General features: G+C 45.1%; 1 protein-coding gene across 5 annotated transcripts in view; it reads right to left on the bottom strand.

The window, feature by feature from the left end:
- Positions 1-601: 601 nt before the first annotated feature.
- The window catches only part of XPO5 (exportin 5), a 28,673-nt gene continuing 6,266 nt past the window's right edge, over positions 602-23,008 (bottom strand). For 2 of the 5 annotated variants that reach the window (XM_015621316.3, XM_015621314.2), the window contains 23 exons: positions 21,550-21,633; positions 21,035-21,160; positions 20,716-20,806; positions 18,662-18,790; positions 17,811-17,926; positions 16,825-16,980; positions 16,371-16,412; positions 15,671-15,778; positions 14,193-14,392; positions 13,462-13,561; positions 12,437-12,618; positions 7,672-7,772; positions 6,556-6,652; positions 5,882-6,018; positions 5,191-5,288; positions 4,683-4,729; positions 4,393-4,487; positions 3,479-3,541; positions 2,901-2,983; positions 2,087-2,194; positions 1,783-1,920; positions 1,453-1,617; positions 602-925 (listed from right to left, as the gene is read on the bottom strand). In XM_015621316.3, the coding sequence (XP_015476802.1) occupies positions 785-925; positions 1,453-1,617; positions 1,783-1,920; positions 2,087-2,194; positions 2,901-2,983; positions 3,479-3,541; positions 4,393-4,487; positions 4,683-4,729; positions 5,191-5,288; positions 5,882-6,018; positions 6,556-6,652; positions 7,672-7,772; positions 12,437-12,618; positions 13,462-13,561; positions 14,193-14,392; positions 15,671-15,778; positions 16,371-16,412; positions 16,825-16,980; positions 17,811-17,926; positions 18,662-18,790; positions 20,716-20,806; positions 21,035-21,160; positions 21,550-21,633 (2,607 nt within the window). In that variant the 3' untranslated portion in view covers positions 602-784. The other 3 variants (XM_015621317.2, XM_015621315.2, XM_033512636.1) reach the window with 2 other exon arrangements.

Consider the following 23,008-nt stretch of genomic DNA (forward strand, 5'->3'; position numbering starts at 1 on the left):
AAAAAAAAAAAAGAAAAACCAAAAGAAAACAGTATGTCCTGCTCCCCCTGAGAGATGTCCAAGAAAGGCTGGCACAAAGTAAAAGCCTTCCATTTGGCTCTGGGTAGAACAAGCTGTATGATCATATCTGTACATATATATGTATATATATGACAGTCTCTGCCTCTTTCTAGAGAGCAGTTGCACCTTAGAAAGGCTGATCTCACAGGAGATCCTAGAGCACTGCTAGGCTTCCTGGCACGCAGCCCTCAGCCCAAGGCTCAGCATCCTGGAGGGAAACGGGTTCAGCAGAATTCCAGTCCGCTAGGGACGAGTGCTGATAAGCATGACAGGAGTGTCCGATGTGTTCCCTACAAAGCCTGGCTACTAGCACCCAGAGGAAGATTAGGGTAGCCCCTTTTCACATGGCACACTACTCTGCCGTTTGCATTAATCCTAAACCCCAAGGGATGAAGAGGTGGAGCAAGAGTGACCCGAGGCTACAAGATGATCAGGCTTTACCCTAAAGAGGTCTATGGACTCAGCTCCCACCTTGCAGAGAAGCAGAGGTCTAAAGATGCTCATCCAATGGAGGGGAAAGAGTCAGGGGAAGAGCTTAATATTGACTGGTTCAAATGCCACCGCAGGCCCCATCCCAGTGTATGGAAGAGAAGGGGACAGGACCCGTAAGGGGCTTTATTCAGACGAATGCTTGTGGAGGCGGTGACAAGGAGAATCTAATGTGCTTACTATGAGGAGAGACAAATTTTAAGGTAAGGGAGGAGATGGCTGCAGCATCCCAGGCTCAGGGCTCGAAGAGTACATTGAAGCCCTCTCCATCCTCGTTTTCTAGCACATCTGTCTCCAGTGATGGCTTCACCTTTTTGAAGAGAGATGGAAGGTTCCGGATATGAACCTCCTTGCGGAACTGCTCCCCGATGGGCTTCTGCAGAGGACAGATAGGCAGGCATCAGTCACTGTTCATACCCCCGCTCAGCTCAGGGGCAGCTTCTTGCACAGCCAATGCAGAACCCAGGTTCTGAGCAATCCCTAAGCCCAGACCCTGTACTTGCATTTTGAGGAATGTCAGGCCTGGCCTTTCCCAAGTGCCAGGACACTGAGGTAACTTTTAAAATACCAGCTCCCCAGCTTCTAATTCAATGTCCAAGGTTCCACCACCACCATCCTCATGGAAGTCCAATGCCCACCCAGCAACTTCAATCAAACATTTTAGCACCCTGTTTCCCCAGGCACCTTTGTGCAAGGTGCTTGCTGCCTCTCAATGAGAGGCCATTGCTGGAGGGACTGCTCAGTCTGCTGGACCCTGGGGTGAAGAGAGCCAGAACAAACACTAAACATGCTGCTACAGCTTCCTGGCTGGGAAGGGGGATGGCTGGTGAGAGGAGGCAGGCCAGCCACCCCATCACTTCTGCAGCATACTGCTGTGAAATCTTCCTCCAGGGTATCACTTACCCCAATGCAACCTGAGATGAGGCGCTTGAAGTGATCCTTCCGGCGCTTGTCGGCCACCTTCTGCAGTGTTGGGTTGAGAAGCTTTGAATCAAACTGCTCCAAAGAGTCCAGCTGGATGTCTGGGATCTGCTCCATCACTGCCTTCAGCTCACCATAGCGAGGGCGCTGCATGGAGAAGTACCATTAACCCAGCTCTGCCAGAGTAACAGCCTTGCCCTCCTTGGGGGTCATGCACTCCCCTGCCCCGAACCCACTGGGCATGGGATTAGTTTTCACCATTCCCCTCACATTCCTCAACCTCACATTTGGATGAAGAACAGAATTTCTCACCAAGGCCTCGTAGATCTGGAAAGCCAGGTGGACAAGAGCTGCCATGCAGCCATCGTGTTGCCCATGTACCTGTAAGCCCTTCAGCACACTTGTGAAAAACCAGGACACGGCATCGGGAAGGAGGTTTCCTGGAAGCACCTGGGGAAGAAGCACTGTCAGCATTGAAGCAAGAAACTGGTACGCAGCCACCTTTCTGCAACAGCTTGCTCTTCCTGAGGGAGAAGGTGCCCAGGGGTGAAGCAGCCACGCTTCTCACAACATTCAGACCCTGCCAGAACTAATCCCTTCTTCCTCCCACAGGTACCTGTTTGAGCAGTGGCCAGCAAAGCTGTGTTGTGGTTCTTTGGCAGGACAAGGTGTCCTTCCAGGACAGGGATGTGTAGGCAGTGATCAGCACTGCAGTGCAAACATCCTGAAAAGGAGTCAGGAAAACCAGTCAGAGGCACTATTTCTTACTTCCAGCATTCAATCCTGATGGTATCCAAAAAAGAATTCAGAGAATCTGCAGGAGCCTCTGAGAATCCTGCATCTTACTGTTGCTCCAGCAGAAGGTTTTCACCCAGTGTGCACCATGAGGGATCAGTGCTAAGTTAATCTGTTCCCTTCATCTCCCTGGGAAAGACCCTGGAGCGCTTATGGACTCCCCTCAGCTGCTACTCTCAAGTCACTGCAAAAGCTTCTAGAAGAGCTTCTGAGGCATCCACAGCAGAGAGTACAGGAATACTGGGATAAAGGTACTCTGCACAATGGGTGGTATTAGCACTGTGGCTCCTGTACCACCTCAGGCAGATTTTACAGAAAAAAAAAAAATGGATGAAGTTCCTCCTCATGAAGACTGGGGCCCAGGATGAAGGCAGAGCCAGGGAGCTGAATGCCCAGGACCTCTTCCCCAGGAGGGCTAAAGCTCTTTAGCCATGTGTTACAATTGGATCCCAACTCCCGTTTGCTTTGTGGCTTCTGCAAGGCCCTTAAAAGCCATGCATATTCCCAAGAGGTTATTCCCACAAGGGGAATGCTCCAGCAGCCTAGATCTCTGCAGCACCGTTTGGCTGCAGAGCAGACAAGTGTGACAAAGAGTACAGAGAAAGGATGGTGGCAGTCAGAGCACATGCTCTTACCTCTTGCTTCATCAGACACTTGCCAAGCTCGGTGAGCTCTGCGTTGGCAGGGGGAGTCACCTCCGTGGCCATCGCCTCATCATCTGCAGAGCAAAGGCTGCACTGTGAATGTGGCCTCCCAAGGACTGAGGGGACACAGGGGGGGCTACAAGAACTAAGCTGGGAGCCAGGAGACAGCACACAGCATCAGTGTCCTGGAACAGCTTACCCAGAACATCTTTTCAAGCAAAAAGAAACCATCCTTTGTGGGGCAGGAGGGGCATGCAACTGGCTGCCTTCAGCTCTTGGGAAACTGTTCATGTCCCCTCTGCTCCTCAGCTCACTTCTCAGAACCTTAAGAACCAGCTGCTCCAACATGCCACCCATGAACCCTTACAGCACATTAGTTTCCAGGCTAGACTGGGTTTTTCTGTGGCCCCCAGACACGCTGGGCAGGACAGAGGTGAAGGCTTCTTACCAAACCTATACCCCTGACACAGAACCTCCAGCATCAGCCCAGCCTCCCCCTCAAGAAACAGGAAAGGAACAGCATTTGTGTACACCAAGGGTAGGAAAGGCAAAGGCAGGCATTTACTTACCATCTCCATCTACAGCAGCAGTAGTGTTCTGTTCAACACCTTTCTTAGAAACACAGCAAACAGCTGCAAAAACAGTTGCAGGTCAGAGGAGCAGAAAAGGGAAGATGCTACTGCAGAACATGCAGAGATTATCCTACAGACTCTGGTGGGCTCACAGGTGCTTCAAGCTCCCCCAGCTCTTACAGGGAATCTGAAGAATCAGAAAGCCCAGTATAAAAGCTCAATACTGCACTACCTGGAAGGCTGTCACACCTCACCCACAGCACCTTCCCACAGTGGAACCTGCTGCACAATGGTTGCTTCTGACTACAGAGAAGCAGGAATGTGCAAAACCATCTGAATCCCATAATCCAAGAAGAACACTGATTTAAAGCAAAAGGCCAGTTGAGAAAGGAGACAGAAGACAAATCTGTGATCTCCATGGAATCAATTTCCCCAGCCTTCCTGCACAAAGCCACGCTGACACAAAAATGATGTTGGAGAAGAGGAACACAAGGGAGTCTGCTCTGGGGGAGGGACTCTTCCCTTATGTCTGGTTAGAGACATGGCAATTACCAACAACAAAACTGCTCTACACTTGCCTTGTCCATAAATCCATGTCCCATACTGGGTTCCAAAGCACAGAATGGGAGAACCCAATTCCCTGTAGGATTGGATTGTTACAGGAACAGTGCCAAAACCATGGAGCTCTGAAAGCTAACAAAAGGAAGAATCTCTCTTTTGAAAGTTTTAAATTATCTCTTACTAGGTTTTAGCTAAGATTTTGGCTGAGCTGTCTCACATCTGCCTTCTCATGGTTATGTTAGATACTACTGGTGGTTATAATTAAATTTTACTGCACACTGGAATTCCTATTGGCCTTTCCAGGGAAAACTTCCCAAATATCTCAGGAGATCTAGCCTGATTTCACTTACTGGCGAGATCCATGACTTCTCGAGTTAGCAGCCTGACCAGCTGTTCCTCAAGCATCTCCTGAGACTCAGGGTTGTCATCTGCAGCATCATCCTCACTGAGGAGAACAGGTTTTAGTCTGACAGGAGCCAATGTCATCAAGCACCCCCTCCACCCAAACACAGGGAATGAGTCACCAGTGTATCTTCCAGCCCTTGCTGGCAGGGCTGTATCTGGGCAAAGGGCCACGTAAAACACCAAATCTCCATCCCATTCCCCATTTCCCTCTTTGTACCAAGGGGTGGAAGCTTACCAGAGCATGCTTCGCTGGTTGATCACCTGCCATTTCTGGGACAACCTCTGTTCAAGACAAAAGGAAAAATTGAATCTGGACACAATGCAAGGAGACCCAAGCAACAGCTGCTGGAAGAAGCACAAGAGCTTTAAACACAGCTCTCATGCCAAAGACCCATTCTGAATGCAGGAGAACTGGTACCAAGGGTGTTGGAATGTGAATGAGCTGTCATGAAAATGAGAGGACATGGGGAAACAAAACATCAACAAATGAAAAATGTCTCAGGGCTGCAGGTCGAGGAGTTTATGTCCACAGGTTTGAACTCACAGCAAGTGGTGCTGTGCAACAGCCAGGGCTCAATGCACTTTAAAGCCCCCCCCAAACATCACCAAAATCATTAAGCATCAAGGCTCTGCCCTTGTCCCTGCTGGCTCTGTAGAGACAGACATTCCCACACGTTGCTGCCAGTTGCTACAGGGAGTCAGGGTGTCAAGGAACAGGCAAGCTGGACAAGGTGTTTTCTTACCAAGTGCAGATACGTAAAGAGTGGTCCCAGCATGGGGCAGACAAGGGTTTCATAGTATTCTGAGGGACAGGAAAGTACCAAGGGCTTCACAAACACACCTGAACAGCCCAGTTAAGGAAGAGATCCAAGACCAAACGCCAGTTGCTAGAAAGGCTGCAGCAGAGTTCCCAAGCCAACCCACTCCACCGGGAGGCCAAGGGACAGACACTTTCTCACAGCCCTGAATTAACAAATGGCATCTCTATACAGCAAGAACATCAGTTATTCAGCTCTTTCCCCTGACAGTTCAGCTAGCAAAGTTAAGGGTGCTTAGCACCCATTTCCTAGCTGTGAGACTGAATGTCTAGCCCCAGAAAGTGGGCTGGGAAACCCACATGATCTCCCAGAGAAACACATCCTAATGTCAAGCTGCTCACTATCCAAGTCCCTTTGCCCCTCAGAAGGCACTTACACCCCTCTCCCAGTGCCTCCAGAACCACACAAATCCTGTGCATTTATTCTGACCTTTATTATGCAATGCTCTTTCTGCTCGTGCCCTCCTAGGCTCACACATCATCTGCACCAGGTGTACCTTGTCTGTTTACCTACTCAATCACCCTTCTTTGTCTTGGCCATACTGAAAACAATGCAAGGTTTAAATTCATGTCTTCAGAGCCTCCCAAGCTGGCATTAGAGAGTGATGGAAGGATACGGAGCATGGGACGCAGTCTGTAATCAGGAATGTTGTTGAGGTTGTTGAAAGCAGAGCTGAGGAGCTGGGTGGCGAGACCCTCAACAGTGTAGAAATCCTGTTGCATGGAGGGGCCTGCATTTCCCAGGATGTGAAAACTTCAACAGAAAACAAATTGGTTACAAGCCTGCCACATAACAAGTACCACATCTCTGATCTGCAAAGGCTACAAGTACAATCATCTTGAGACTACACAGTTGTCACATTCCTAAACAAATACTGTGAAGGAATTTTAGCACACTATCTCTTTTTTCTGGAATACCTGCAGAGGAACAATGACTTAAGCATTTAAGCACTACAAGGTATTTTCAAGTGCTGATGTACCCTGGCACATAATTAGAAGTGGCAGAAGAGATAAACCAGATGAGGGTATCAGGTAAGCGCTCCAATCTGACTACCTAACTACAGAGGAGCTAAAAGCAGATGCCCATTTTGAGGTACTTTTTCCAGACCGTTCCACGTCTGTGTGGCAGGTTACAGCCACTCAGTACAGGCCACCACTGCAGCTTGTACTTGCATACTGCAGGATACAGCTCATGCCAAAAGTCTGACTCTAAAGGAAGTCAGGACCCCACAATAACCTACTGCTCTGCCTGTGCAGTGATGTATCGTGGTGAGAGATGTGGTGCTCTTACCAGTTGTCATAGAGGGTACAGAAGAAGCCCTGCATCCTTTCTAAGACTGTTTTGTAAACAGGAGAGTCATAAAGCTCCAACAAAGGCTGAGGGAGACCTGTGGAAAGGGATAAATTCAGTTACATTAATGATGAGAACACAGTGCACCTTCAGAGCACACCGGGCAGGCCCCAGCCAGTTTGATGGCAGCAAGGGAAACCCTTGGCAAGAGCCAAGTAGGAAGTAGTGCAGCAACCCTAGGGCAGAAAGTCAGAGGTCAGCCAGGTTCAGGTTGGCTGCACCCAGAGCAAAGGTGTTTCCACTGAGGTTGTTGTAGCTCCTCTAACGGCTCATTCCTTCAGGTTTGTATTCTCTGTCAGGATACAGGCTACTGTCGAACTATGATATTAAAAAGTTTAGAGCGGAGATCAAGGCCCTGCTGCTTTATGTGTAGGGGCTCACAGACAGTTTTTAAAGTCAGATAAAGGAAGCATGTCCTCATTTTATAGATAGGAAATGGAGAAAGACAAAGCAACTTCCCTAAAATATTTTACTGTCTGTCAGAACCTGAAATTAAACCCCCATTTCCAAAGTTAGGATCCACGCTTTATCCACAAAGCCATCTGCTTCTGCTTGGCTGGAAAGGCTCCTGTGTTCACAAACTCACACCTGTTTTAAGAAGGCTCCAAAGACTTCTTTCTAGCACACTGTCTAGAAACAAACACCAGGGCCACACTGCACAACTTGGCTCTTGCCCTCCAGGACAGGTCTCTGCACCTGCACTCAGGGCTCCTTCTGAGCACTAATTGTGCTCAAAGGCAGACAATTACAGTACCCTCCATCCAGCCTCTGCAGCCTGAAATGCCATGCTGCAGAAACCACCACCTTCCCACAGTTGGGACAAGCAGTTTTGTAGCATACCCTTCAATGCATGCAGAAGAAACCAATGTGTCTGAGACCTATAACTTAAAATTTAATGTCTTTGTTTCAGCCAGTTCAAATCACAGCTGAGCTGCAAATACTATGAAGAACCTGGTCCTCCAGCCCTATTTCAATTCCACTGTTATGGACAGATCATTGACTCACATATCCCTAAGAATCTGCCCACATATGCCCTCCTGAAAAGAAGCCTCTTACCTAGAATGGCATTCTTCTCCACCTCCAGCATGTCCAAGGCCTTTGCAAATGTATCCCCCAGCCTAGCCACCATCTCTGGCATGTAGAGGTTGTTGTGAGTTCTGAAACAGAAGAGCATTTGGTTTATACTCATATAAGTCAACCACTTTTTGCCCTTGACAGTGGAATCCTCTCCTTCAGCTTGTGACCTGCTCTTCTGAGGCAGATGATGGGGAAGGTGAGACCACGCACATGTGCATGGGATCCCCCTTCCCCACCTGCAAAAATATTGGGGAAGCTGACTCAACAGAGACATGGAGTGACTCCACCTCCTGTCCTGAATCTCCTGGCTGCTGCTTCCACTTATTTCAGTTCATCCCCACCCCCTGCAAGCATTGGCAGTAAAAACTCCCAGCAATTCTTCAGATGATGCTGGGAACAACTTATTAGCTTGGCCAAAGGGATCAGAGACTGTATTCTTAAAACCGAGAAGACATAGATTCTGTTGTCTCAAAAGATCTTCTGCACCTAAGGCCCCCGCAGAGGGAGGGGCTGTTTCAGCTCTAAAATACACACACTGCCCCTCAGGGATGGGTCACAGTCCCCAGAAATGGCAGGTGGCATCGGAGGGACTCTAGTGAGAACATCAGTCTGATAAGATGTTACTCATGGCAGGCACACATGCACCCTGGACAACACATCCAGCTGGGAACAATTCCGCATCACAGGAAGTGGGTGCTGTCAGCTGTCTGCAAGGGATACCAATTCAGCCATGGGTGGCTGGTTCTTGCCATCCAGGCCAAAATGGGTCCCGTCCCCTCTCTTAGCCAGGGTACTGACACTCAGAGCTGGACTCGGCCGGGGTGTCTCTCTCACCTACCTCTCTCCTTTGAGACCTCAGACCTCCACTCTGGGTGTCGCCAGCTGCACACAGCACAAATCCTGCAGCCTCCTCCAAAACTGCAATGCCATTGTACCTGCTTCTAGAGGTGATCAAGGGCAACTCAGTATCTCCTCCTCAAGCAGCGTTTCCCAAAGCAGGGGGTACATGGGAATGGCTGGGGGAAGGGAGGGTGGACCAACCTCAGGATGTTCTCCAGAGTCTCAGCTTTCACTCATCTATTAATTATTGGTTCTTTGGGTTTATTTTTTTTTTTTAAGGTCTACGTTCATAATTCTGGCAACCCCGATGCAGTGATGACTGCCTGCATTTGCAGAAAGCTCCAAAACAGCAACTATCCTGTTTCTCTCTGAGTGTTAAATACTACCCTGCTCACTGCATGTGAGGAAGGCAAGTATGTGAACTTATTAAGAAAGAGCTACACAAATGACTTCTTAAAGCCTCATACTCTCATTCTGGGCTGAATCTAACACCATACAACAGCCTCAAAGGGGTACAAGCTGATTCTACTTTGCAAAGAAGGGCCAAGGAACAGCCCAGCTTCCACACTGGTTAATGTTGCCCCCACTGACTCAAAAAACTGTACATTTCTGCTTGAGGCTGAAACCTAGCCACTAAAATAATCTCTTGTATGTCTCCTGCCCACTGCACGCCAGTGTTGGCATTGCTTCATGCTGGGAGGAAGGCCAGTGGGGCAAATGCAGGGACTGTGGAATTGCAAAGGTGAACCCTGAAATCCCACTGCACTAACTCCAGCAGGACAGGCCAGACATCATATCCTGAAGGTCATGGTCCTTAGTTGTTTCAGAGTCCTTGAAGCATTTTAAGTCTGAGAGTTGGGAAGCAGATGTTCACTTACAGGGCAAGTTCTCTTAATACTTTAGCAAGTTCCCAGTGGGAATGGAAAGAAAATGGCCTATCACCCACCTCCCATGGGAGTTATAAAGGCATTCAACAGCCCTCATGTATGATGATGTAGCCCCTAGGCATGTTCCAGCTGATACTAATCAGCACTCCTGGGTACCCCACACACAGGAAAACAAAGTAAAACTAATTTCAAGAGACATTTCTGCTTTAAGAAAAGACAAGCAAAGGATATGGCAGGACTTGGGAAATTTTCAGTGATGGTCACAGCTCTGCTAGAAAGAGTATCTGATGCCTAGAGAGAACACCTTGTAAACCAGAAGATGAGTCCTTTAGGACAGTCCATGATCGAACAATCCTTTTCCAAAGCTGGAGCTGTCTAAAATGAAAATGCCTCCAGCATCCATGTCTACCCAAGAATTCTTTCACCAGCATTAATGCTTTGGCAATGTCAGCATCTCGTCATCAGGAGCTCCAAAAATGCCTTTGTCTAAGCAAAGCATTTGCTGAGCCTGAGCACTTAATTTGTAACAAAACACAAGCAAATCCCAGCACAATAAAGGCTCTGCACCCATCAGGTCATGCAGCTACTGACTGCAGAAAGGCATCAAGGTGGCTGAAAATCATGATTTGGGTTTACATTCAGGAGTGAACATTTTAAGCCAGAAGCTAGAAAACACCTACAGGAAATGAGGTGCCACAGAGGACAGGAGAATTATTAGTCTGGAAACTGCAAGCAGTGATTAATAAAGCAACTTCAAAATAATTCATTAAATACAGCTACCAACACAAACACAGGTAGGTGCCATTCAAAGATACCTTATTTTTCCACTGCCTGGACTATCTCATTCTTCTGAGTTCTCTGATCACCCATAACCTACCTTCAAGCTACTTACCATCCTGGCAAAGGCTAATGGCTTAACAGCTTCACTGCTTCTGTCTGCTAACACAGCAGCAGAATGCCACACACTATCCAGAGAGCAGCGGACCCACCTGCTCAGCCAGACCCATGCTACTGCTACTTGCACATCTGCTCACACAGAAACAAACACAACCTGCAGGCACTTCTCTATCTCTGTCCCACATAAGCATGTGGGCAGCACTGGATGTTGCTTATCCCTACAGAGAGCTGCCCAATGGCACAGATCTAAGAGAAGCATCCATCCCCAGACAGTAATGCAACTATGTCCCTGAAGGCATCCTCAACACAAGCAGCTTTCCTGCCAGGCAGCCTTTCTCATATCCCAAAACCTCCTGCCTGCTGACAGGCAGTTACAGATTCCATATTCTCCTGTGTGATCCATATTAAAGAGAGCTTGAGGAAGATATACATGGAGAAAAGGCACCTGAACTCAGCAAAGAACAAAACAGGAGCTCCATAGCACAAGATCCAGCTTTGCCAAAAAGACACTTGCACTGAACAACTATGAGATTGCAGTTGACAAACAGAGGCTTATATATCCAGCAGCAGCAATGGAAAAATATGAAGCATAAAGATCTATTTTCTTAATACATTATTCATTGGTTCTTGTTAGAGCACCTAGCCTTAAGAAAAGCCCAGATACCTTTGAGTGAAGTACAGGTTTCTCCATGTATGTTACCACCATGTACACAGAAAATATTTTGGTCTGCAGGTGAGATGCTTGAACAACACAGATTCATTTTCTCAAAAAAAGGCCAAACCAGCCATGGAGACTCTTCCTTTATACACTAAATAGAGAACATAGCTCATGTTCTCTTCTCTTGGAGGTGGCAAAAGCCAGACACTGAGTTTCTGTTTCTTCACAGAAGTGGTGACAGAAGTTGGATGACAGTTTCCTAAGCTTGCTGTAACAGAGATCCCAAGCAATTTTACTAAGGCACAAGTTGTGGTAGGAATAGTGACTGGTTGAGGAAAAAGTGTCTATTGCAGCCTGTTCAGACCTTGAGCACTGGTTTAGCTGGTCTCACACAATATGACATGTGTCAGAAAGAAATGGCATTAAGCTACTGCTACTCAGGGCAACTCTACCTGACCTCTCCCAAAAACTCATCAATAGGATCTTCAGCCTTCCAGCATAAAAGGCAAAAGCACAATTCTGTATGTCTAGCTGGTCACTGGCCAAAGTACCACAACACACTGTGCTACACAGAGCTCAGTGATGAGAAACACTGCTCGTGTGGGCCAAGACAGCGTGTGCTTTTCCCAACAGTCCAGCTTGTTGCTTCTCTCTGCAAGCAGCACATTCCTGAGCTGAGTGACTGCTAAACATACTCAACTAGAGAGAACTTAGGTAACAGGGCCCCTTCCCTTACAAACCCAGGAGCTGAAACATCAAAGTGGATCTGAAAATGTTCTTTCTTAAAAGGCCCCTGCCGAGAACAGAGCATAAAGTTTTCAAGCATGTAACATGTTATCTCATAAAACTGTCCCATAAGTCTGGCAAAATCCCAGTGTCTGGAGTTACCCTGAGAGAGATTTCTTTATAATTCTGGGAACTGTTATTCAGGATTTCCCTTTTCTGCCTTCTCTTGCTCCCTCCCCTGGCTGCCCCAGATCTACACAACACTGGTGACACTTAGAGTCACTGCAACAGCCTGAGAGTATGCATCCACTGATTTCAAAAGCAGACACTGCTCTTGAAGAGGAGGCTGCTGCTCATGTTCAGCAAAACCAGCTTAATTTAACACTGAAGAGAGAACAACACAAAGCAGGATGTGATGAGAGCTGCGACTGCCCTAGTGGTGACGTGAGAGGTGGCCTTGTAGGGGCTGAGGGGGCGAAGGCAACCCCAGCACAAGCTCCCATTAGCTTTGATGGCCTCTTGCAGGCCAGACCAATGAACATTCAGAAGGCTTCAGCTTCCCCAGTGCCAGTCCCCACTGTGAACAGTCAGGAACAGTACTTGGGCACTGGCACCAACTCGTATTCCCACTGGCTTCACTGGGCAAACATGCTCTGAGCATTCCATATATCTATCACAGTTTGGCTTTCAGAGATTTATAAGCCAATGTAAATGATTTCAAGTCAACTTGACCCACCTTATGAGAGCAAGTAAATTGTCAAAAAGCTTCAGGACCTGCTCAGTGCAGGGATTACGGTACATTGGAGTTCCACTGGGCAGGTACCCCAAAAAGAATCCTCCAGCTTTTGCCTCTTCAGTAGCAGCAGGCCAACGAGCTCGTTTCACTACTCCCAGAATGGTGTACACACAAAAGCTTATCTGCAGCAAGAGATGTAGAGAAGCATTTTGTAGCCAGATCACAGTCTGAATCAACAGGTTTTCAGAGAAACATGTCCCCATGTCATCAAAGGGAATGTCAGGCAGTGAACCTAACCTGGTGACAGGAACAAACTCTGGTGAGTTTGCTGCCAGGAAAATGCAGCAAATGATCATGCTATATTCCATCAACATCAGAGAGCCCTGGCCATGGCAGGATGGCCTAGGAATTCATTATCAGACAATGCATACCCTCTCAAGAGCATGCAAGCAGCCAGGTAGGCTGCTAAAAGGGTCTAGACCATCAGTTCCTCATATCCTTCATGTGCTGGGACAGATGCAGGATCCAAGATGACACATTAGCCCCAAATCACATGCACATCTCTATTGACTGCATTTCAGTGTCTTCTACAGATCTAAGGACAGCAACTCCATTTGCAGTCCAAGCAGAGACCTTACACTAACAATTCAACACATATCTCTGCAGGTGAATTTTAATTATGTTCTGTGCTCCAGTCTGAGCACAAGGTTTTCCATACTGCCTGGTTTAAAAACCACAGTTCACTGTGCCACCTTTCCAAAACCAAACTCCATTAAACAAAGAGTAGGAAACAGTGTGCTTCACTCTGATAAGTAATATGGTTTTGCATGGCCTGCATGCTCTTTACTGTAGATTAAAGAGCCAAGACCAGCCTGTTATTCTGTAATCTGAAAAACTTATTGATCCACAATCCAAAGAAATACATAATCAGGAGACCTCGTGTGTAATCACAAAAGAAATGGGGGATGGAAGGAGGCAGGTCTCCTTTCACCAGTGATTACACCTCTCCTGGCAATGATACTCACTCTAGACCGGTTCAGGCCGCTAGGATCTTCCAAGACTGGATCAGCAATTTTGTTGTCTGCACCCACGTAGGATATAAAGGCTTCAGGATCTGAGAGGACTCTGGCAGCAGCAAAAGACAGCAATGGGATTATTGTTTTTACCAGGGAATTTAAGCAGAGCTTTGCACTGGCAATAAACATCTAACAAATACAGAGCAGGCTAGAGAGGCTAGGTAAGACTCCATCCTGTATGTGGGAACATGATTAAAAGCATCAGAGATGTGTACACCCTTCAAACATTATCAGTTCTCTTGGGCTGTTGAGATCTAAAAGATTCAAATCTCTTAGGAAGATGGCCCTGCTGGGAAAACGCTTGTGCATGCCCAGCCACCCAGAGCCACATGACATCTCAGCTTTAGTAAGAACTCAGCTTCTCCTGGGGATGAGCAAGGATGTCTTTTATTTCTCGTTTTCTGCAAATGCTTTGAGCATGCTGGGGAATGTTCCTTTATTACCTTAAGCAACTCTTACCCAGAAACTTTCAGCAAACAGCATTTAGTCTGTTGGCAGTTTCTGAACTGTAGAACTATTATCACAATGGCTGCCCCCAGCACAGGAGGTCAAGAGGCACAGGCAGCCCACCACCTTCCTATGGCTTCTGTGTTTCCTTACTGGGCATGGCATTACTTCCTCAACACCTCCAGCTCAAAGTTGGAGAAGAAATGACCAACAGAATGAAAAATAACCCATACCTCTGCATCTCTGGGGAGAGCCATAAGCCAGCCACAGGAGCCATGAGCTCCTCCAAGAAAGCTTTCTGTCGCTCATAGTCCTTAAACTGGTTGCTGATGAGGACAAGGGCCTCCATTAGAGCACACTTCTCCATCTGCGTCAGAAGTAGCTCATTTGACAGCAGTTGTTTCACGTGGTTGTACAACATCTCAAAGTTTGGCTAGAAAACACATCCAAGTGGAAAAGCATCATGCATTTGGTACAGAGGAGGGCCACTGGGGGAGGGTAGAGAAGGGGTGTACTGTACAGCTGGAGGAGCATGTCTTACTTTTTCTCAGCATAGGCATCTCCTCCCCACACTCAAGCTTCTCTTCATGTTCAGTCTAAGAGAATTTCTATTCTTCCCCACCCCTGTATTATTATCTTGCATCCATTTTACTTTAACTCTCCAGAATGACTGAAATAGGAACAGGAAATCTCTCCCTTGGCAGTTATATCCCTTAAAGCAGTATCACACTTCAAATCGGTTCTGGTGCTTTTATTTGCTCACAGAAAGCACCTTGCTTCTTTGGCCACACTCAGGATTCTTCTATATCTTTGCTTGTGGCAACAATGCATATGGTTACAATGAGTGCCACAGGAATTCTTGCATTTCTTCCTTTCCTTCTCTCCACTTGTCACCACATCTACCCATAATTTTGTACAAGCATTAGCAATCATCCCCTTCAGTAAAGTCATCTGAACATCTTTTGGTGCAACTCTGGGTCCTTGGCTCTCCTAGTGAGGATGTCTGGCCATGGAAAAGAGACTGCTATAGCTCAATGACCAATGAAGTGGAACAAAAACCAACCCATTAGTTCTTAGCATCAATTGCAGAATGCAGACTGGAACCTCCAAATTACCTTAATTAACATCCTTTAAAAATGTCTTTGTTTAAACTAGAAATATCCTATGGTCCTCCCATTAATCCTAGGTCCCACTCCACAGAAACACATCTGAAGAATGTTGCATGCAGAGACTGTTTACTTCAGCAAAACAAACAAAACATAGCTCATAGAATTTAAATGTATTTGTCTTCTAATCTCCTCAAGCTCATCCAAAAATCAAATACTTTCCTTTTCCTCCTATATTCTGTTAAGTAACAGAAGAAAATCTGGTGATTAGCTATGCTAGTGTCTTCAGCTAAGGAATCAACAGAGACCATCACAGGTGATAACATGGACATTCAGCAAACATTCCCATAAAACCAATGCAGTGCTGCTTGTATCCTCCTCCTCATAACTTTTCCATTTAACCCACCAATCTACAATTCAGCTCCTCAGGCAGAAAATTTTTCAGTGGGGAAGGAAAGAGGTACAGGGAATGAACCACTTTGCCATTTGTGTAGCAGGAATGCTTCTTGCAAGGAAAGCAGAAACTGCAGCCAAGGAACTTGAAAATCCCACAAAATCCAACTGAAACTGAGGCAAGATTCTTCATGACAACTGCATTTACATACCAGGACAAGCTGAGGGTAATCCCGGCACATCTTTATGATTGAGGAGCATGCATGCCTTCTCACATTCTTCACTGCTCGAGTTCTAGGAGCCTGGACAGACACAACAAACTTCAATGCAACAAAACAAAAGTTCAGCCAAATGCAGGGTATCTTCAAGAGACAAATTCATTTTGCGTATTTTTCTGCACTGTAGAGCACAGATCAAAAAAACATTTCCATGCCTCCCCTGCTCCCTCCAAACAATCATGCAGCAATCAAATTTCCTCTGCAGCAGTAGTCAACTCAAGAAGTCCATGTTCAAACAAGGGGTACTTTAGGAGTGAGGATGCCATGGCTCTTACTGACTGTTTTAAGACTCCAGGCATTCCTTAGGTAACTGGTGGGTTTACAGGCATCCTTCAGAGCCACGTATACCAAGTACTGAAAGAATACACAGAGCTAATGAAGGGATTTCACTCTCAGGAAGGCCTGCACTGACTGGGGAACTAAGTGTATTGGCCTTAGAGCACACCTATGGCATTCTAAGCTTGTGAGCCAAAGCTTAATAGAGATCAGCAGTATCTAGACTGCCCAGATTTTTCAGGAGCAGAACTATGCTTGAGGAGCCTACTTCAGCAGTCTTCAGACTCAGGATGGTCTCTCCACTAGACTATGATTTGGTCCAACTGTTATAGCTCATTAGTAGACAATTCAGACGTACCTTACTTTCTTCTACAACTTCAAAGGTAACTGAAGCAAACAGCTGTGAGAAAAGAAAAAAATCAAAAACTCATATAACTTGTTAATATTTAGTACTCATGTCTGTTTGAGCTCAAGGGACATGTAATAAAGATTTTAGTGCAATTTCACTGAAGTCAGTTAAGAACCCCTGAGTAAGCTGAAAGTTGAATCATCAATACAGTGAGGCCTTGAAATAAAACATGGCCAGAGCATGCACTCATAATACTACGATTTAAAGCTAAGAACTATAAAATTTGGGTTAATTGACATTACTCTTCTTGTGACAAGCCTCAGTCTCAGTTTCTCCCATCTTTAACATGAAGGATAGTCCTTCCCTGACAGCAACACCAAGAGGATTGACTCCTGTAGTTTAGTGCAAGAGCCTTGCACCACAAAAAGCTGATGTGATTTTAGCAGGGTCTGCACCTACCTACCTTGGAAAGTACTTGTGGGAGGTATTCTGGTCGGTAAGTGACAAATGGAAAGAGAGCAGAGACATTGGTGAGCACACAGGACAGGATGAGAGGATCTTTTGTTTCAAAATTAAGGACAAGCTGCAGCAGATCTATGCCATCATTCACTGGGATTTCCTACAAAGGTAGCAAAAAAAAAAAAAAAAAAGAAAAAAGGAAAGAAAAGAAAAGAAAAAGGGAGGCAACACTCAATACTCCAAGCTGTAGTATACTTCCTACAAAAACATGGGAAAAGGCTGAGGCAAAAAGGACAGCAGCATCGCCACTGTTGATAGGGCGGTCTTGAGACATCAGTCTCTAGTCCCCATATTACTGCTTGCACCCCCTCTGGGAAAGGCAAATTTCCTCTCTCAGTCTGTCTCCCAGTTCTCCTCTTGACAGTGTCCAACAGATTCCATGCTTAACCAACTGTATTGACCCACATAATTATTCTACTGTGATTAGACTGATGACTGCATGAGCAGCTTAATCTAATAAAAAAATCAAGTCAGTCTACATCAAACTGATCCTTCTGATTTGCCTGTTGTTGAACAAAAGATAGAGATAAATGCTTCTGATCTACTCTGTGGGCATAAGTTCCTCTCATTTAGTTAGAAGTATAAAAAAAAATTAAAGGGAATCTATTAAGAGGATAATTAAATAACTCAATACAATTTTCCTTAAGCAATCTCTTCTACTCTAGCAAGGCACTATGTAAAAGCATGTCATCTGAGCACTCTCCTGTGACTTCTCATCCCATAGTGTCCAAAATTAAGACCTGCCAGTATGAGTTTGGTGTCACCAAAAGAAGGGTCATTATTTCTCATGAGAATGGCTCACCAAACAATCTGGGTTTTGCATGAGATAACCAGTTACAACAAACTGCTCAAGTAACATGACTGCAAAAACCCACTGGTGTTGACCCAGAAGAAGCCAGAAGAGAAGGCAGGAACATGGGATACACATACATCTTTATCCATGGTTCGAAACATCTGGCTGATGACGCTCTCCGAGAAGAATGTCATGGCATCCCACTGCACAAAGGATGGAGAGAAGATGGAGCAGAGACCTTCGCCTGTCTTAGCTGAAAGGAAGAGAACACTGGAGCTCTCACCATGCTCCTCAGCAGCAGCCTGGTAAGTTCCTGTGCTGCAGCACCTTAGCACTCACAAGTATTTTAAGCACACTCTGCAGGCAGGGATGCACTGGGAGCAATTAAGGTAATCCCGTGTGATTTGCTTCACTCAACTGAAGGCTCCTGAGACATAAGTCTTTGAGGTACTATGCAGAGCAGTATGAACAAATCACAGAAGGAAAAAGAAGGGAGACCACATGCCCAGACTCAGCACTGCAGGCAAGACTGCTCTCGGTGTGACTTTGCAGAGCACCAAGCAGCCTTCCTTCACAGCAGGGAAAAGCAAAAGTGAGTAAAAAGGGGTTTTCCAGATAGGCATAACTTCCCTAACAAAAGTCATCAATGTTACAAAGATAAAATGGCCCAAACAATTGTAAAATTGTATCAGAGGGACAGCTGTACCTGTTCTGCAGACAGATTTAGAGGGAGGAAAGGAGGAGCCAGGGGCTTTACATTACTTATTCCACATGTAGACTCCAAAGGGAAAAATTACGGAAGGGATGGGTTTGACATGGTTTTGCTTTTAACTTGCAAAAACCTTAAAAGCCTGAAAATCTTGCATGGAGTCTTGGCTACCACTTAAAAAAACTGTAACAACATCAACAAAAAAAAGGCCAAGAAATTTCTTCTTGGCTTTAATTAAAAAACAAATCTCATATCCCTAACTTTTTTCAGGTAACCTACAGTTCATGGGTCCAGGATCAACAGGAGCTGTGAGCTGGTACTTCAGCCATTCACCAGCCATTTGGAAGCCAGTTAGAGGGTCCAGACGACAAGCCATCCTCATCACCTCTCCTTGCTGGGCTCGGAAAGCTGCAGGGAAAAAATCAGACCCCAGGAAACCAGCTGATGCTGCAAATTTTGCAGACCTGTGAGCACTAAGGATTTTTGCTCTGGCTTTGTGTAGTGGGCACAGATACACAAACAGTAAAGCAGATACAACAGGATAGGAAATTTTTGAAGTAATTTAAGTGGACTAAAAAATGATGGACTTACATTAAAAAGTACAATTAAAATGCAGTATGAATTATGAAAATCTATGCTGATGTCTTCTCATGGTCTTAAAAACTCAGAGCCAGACACAATTAATGGATAAGGGGTTTTTACCTCAGTATTTCATAAGGATTCTTATTGGTGCACCACTTTGCCAAGGTGTAATGTAGCACCTTTTACTTCACCAAGATAAAAACCCCTTATCCCTTAATTGTGTCTGGCTCTTCAGGTTTTTTCAAACCAGGAGGAGGCATCAATGCTAAACCAGATTTACTACAATTAAGCCTCTATTCTTAATTTAAAATAGTCTTCAAACTACAAACATTTGCCGCTTAGAGAGCTTCTTGGGATACTGAGATAAAATTATTAAAATTATTAGCATTAGGTAACTACCACTTCCTTTAGCTACACATACTTGTTCTAGATTATTCAACTAATGACAAACAAATTTGAACTCAAAACCCAGCTGCCCTGTTTTCAATTTCAAATTTCAATATACTAAAAACTAAGTATAGAACAAGAATTTCACTTGTTCCAAAATATTCCGGTGCATGACCACACAAAAGAATCAGCTCTGCTGACTGTACAAATGCAACTTCCATTGTTTAATAAAACTGTGTTGCCAAGTAATTTTATTTTGTGTTTCAAATTAATTATAATTTCTTATATATGTAATGTCTTCAACATAACTCCCTCTAAAACTATTTCAGATTCTGGCTTTGTGCATTTAGCTACTTTATCGTTTCTACTCAAATGGATTTATTACAGTAAGTGAAACTATCTAGTAGGCCATAAAAAATGCAACACTTAAAATCTTCTGACATAAATGTAAAAGTAAAAATTTATGTAATTTATTCAATGTATTCTCCCACCCAAGTTAGTACTGAACTACACCAGCCAGTGAGAACCAACTTCAGTTCTGGGAAGAATAATACAAAATGAAAGAAAAAGTAAAATCATTAATATCCAGTGCTTGTTTGAGATCCCGATTAAATTTGGCTATTTTAATTGCTCAACTCCCGCTATTGGTATACTGGAAAATGTCTCAGACTATTCACTGAGTCTTCACAGAAGTATGTTGAACGTCATTTATTTCTATCTTTAGCACACTTTTATAGGGTCCGACAGGGTCCATGGACTCAGCAAGCTACTACTGGTTAATACGTATTGTTTTACATTCTTTCCCCAATACACAGTGCCATTGTTTTTCTTTATTCTCGCTGCTCCAGGAGAGTTTCAAGGACACTGCCTTTAATACTGTTGCCTGGATTAAAAGCTGGCTTGTGCAAACAGGCTTTTACTAAAATATCATGCCCTTGTTCTGCTAAAATATTCTTTACATTGGTACTAAACCAGAAGCTTCCTACCAGGGCCAAGACAGATTTTCTTTCTGGAATGGCATCTAAAGTATTTTGTAAGCTGCCTTCCTTTCCTAACCTAAGCATGAATTGAGGCTGTTTGATTTCCTTCTCTAGGTGACCAAAAGACACACTTGCTTTCACACCAGGATGCTATTAGGCCATCTATCTGACCAGCCAGCAAAACAACAACAAATAACAGTAAAATTAAATACATGAGCTGCCCCAGGAAAATCCTAACTTAATTTACTCCAAGATCCAGACTTAAGAAGCTGAGAAACAAATGGAAGCTGCCAAGCCAATTTGGTAGGCTCCAAGCTCAGCCAGTGACTAAAAGCATAAGAAAGGCACAGACAACAGAATGCACAAAGGGTCATGGCAACTTACAGTTGAAGAAGGCATTGAAGTCCTCATCACTGTCAAAATCAAAACGGGAGTATTCACAGCTGGGGCTGTCTGCTTTGGAAGGAAAGCCCACCTGGAGACAAAGTGGAAAAGGTCAGGAACAAAGAGAAACCACCCATCACAGCTAACACCAGCTTCAAGGAGATGAAGGCTGGAGGCAAGGAGTAAGATACAACTGTGTGCTCAGCAGCCTGGAGATCATGTCTGGCCACAACACAACAAAAATGTAGTCTCCTCCCCCATGACCCACAGGCCATGCTCACCAGGCCCTTTCTCACAACCAACTGTGATTTTCTCATACCTTCACCAGGTTGGTCATTGATGCACGGAGATACTTGGGAACGACAGCCAGCAACAAAGGGTCGTGAGACAGAACTTCATGCCGAAAAAGAGCTCCCCATGTGATCTGGGTGGAAGACCGCAGAAACTGGGGGAAGAAGAGAGAAAAGAGAGAAGCAGGAGGATTTCAGTGCTGGAATTTCCACTGCTAACATTAAGTGCTGCTATCAGAAACCAACAGCAAATTATACTGACTATTAAGTTGAGGCCAAGGCACCTTGATGGCACCCCCCAAAATCCCAGAAAGCAAAAAATCTCTAATAGGGATGGTTGCAAATTCTCAATTTTCTACTCAGTTCTCTGTGTCAGGAACTGCTCCTGATGGGGTGGAGTAGAAAACACTGCCTTCCAGGCCTTCAGCTGAAATGGAGAGCCTAGAGAGCAGTATTTAGCAGCTGAAGTTCTGTTTTCTACAGGCTAGCTTAATTATGCATTCACACACACAAACACATTTGAAACTTTCAGTCCTTTACATACCTGGCTGGGATGGGTTGTGAAGGCTAAAAATGACTCAAGGTATTTTCCAAAGTTGGCTGGCGTTTCCACATCACAATCTGAGCCCTATGAGGAACATGAAGTATTTCAGACAAAATACTAACTTTATGGCAGGCTGGGCTCACAAATGGTATGTTTCAGGGTAAAGCAGGAGCACTACATCCAAGGCCATAGACTGTAAAGGAGCAGAGACAGAAACACTGAACAACTGATTTTTTTCTGAAACCAGTATAGCCCAAGGAGCATCAAGTTCTGTTGACCAGCCTGGAGGTGCTGGAGACACCACCACCCTCATCCAAGAGTAAAGGGTGACTTCTCACATAGTGGAGTTCCATTAAAACCAAATTCACAACCACTACTGTTGCCGTAAGTCACAACTTTACTCCTGTTGGGTCAACCCCACATAGCAGTACCAAAGTAGTGCAATTCAAACTGAAGAATTCCACAAGAAAATACACAAAGAAAATTTCATCCAATTTCTCCAAACATTTTGTGTATTTAACATATGCGTATCCATGACCAGTAACCTTCTTGGAAGTTTGTAATGAAATTAAGTTTTGCCCAGAGCCATGAATTCAAGTTTTGCTGCTACTCAGAAACTGTAACGTGGCCTGGTGCCCTCAACATCCCTGAAACTGTACAGCTCAGTGCTGCCTCTCCCAAGTGAATCTGAATTAGCAAGCTCCATCTCATTACTTCATTATGGATTAACAGCTCTGACTGTCCAACAGCAAGGGGAGTCACTGCAAGTAGTAATGCACTTTCAAAATTTCAAAATGCAATTTCAAAATTACTTTTTTTTTCAAAAAAAAAAAAAAAAAGTAATGCACTGTATGCTGTCCATTCTTTTTAGGAATGACGTCTCAAAGGTTGTTTTTGGTTTTTCCTTTCCCTCCTTATGAGATTTTACTTTGCTCTATCACTTTTACAGGCTGGTTGCTTCAATCTCCCCAAAAATAGCATCTCTCAACAAGCCTGCCCTCTTTATTGTAGAAGCACTGAGCTGAATGGAGGGAGTGGGAATTCAGCACCAGCATGGCACCAACAGTATGAATTTGCATTTCATTTTAACCATGACACAAAGCATTACAAAGATGAACAGCAGGAACAAAACCCGTTTCTTCCTTCAGCTTGAGAGTCTTGGTAGAAGAACAGACAGGTATACCCTCTGAGTTATTTTTACTGGGAAATTAAAAAGGCTTCCAATAGATGAGTAATTTCCTGGACCAGATTTTCTGTAGCAGTAGTCAGCTAAAAACCTGACCAATTTTCAGTGAAGCTCAGCATTTTACAGAGGTTATAGGAAATGGTTCTTGATGACAGCAAAGCCCTGGCATCAGTCAGGGTCCCTCCAGTCTACATTCCTATGACTTGCCAGGATACAGCTAACCCACTTAACAGCAGAGCCATTTCTGCCTTTTGGAAATGCATGGAGAGAACC

This window comes from Parus major, chromosome 3 (assembly GCF_001522545.3).
Source record: "Parus major isolate Abel chromosome 3, Parus_major1.1, whole genome shotgun sequence".
In the NCBI taxonomy this organism is placed as follows: Eukaryota; Metazoa; Chordata; class Aves; order Passeriformes; family Paridae; genus Parus; species Parus major.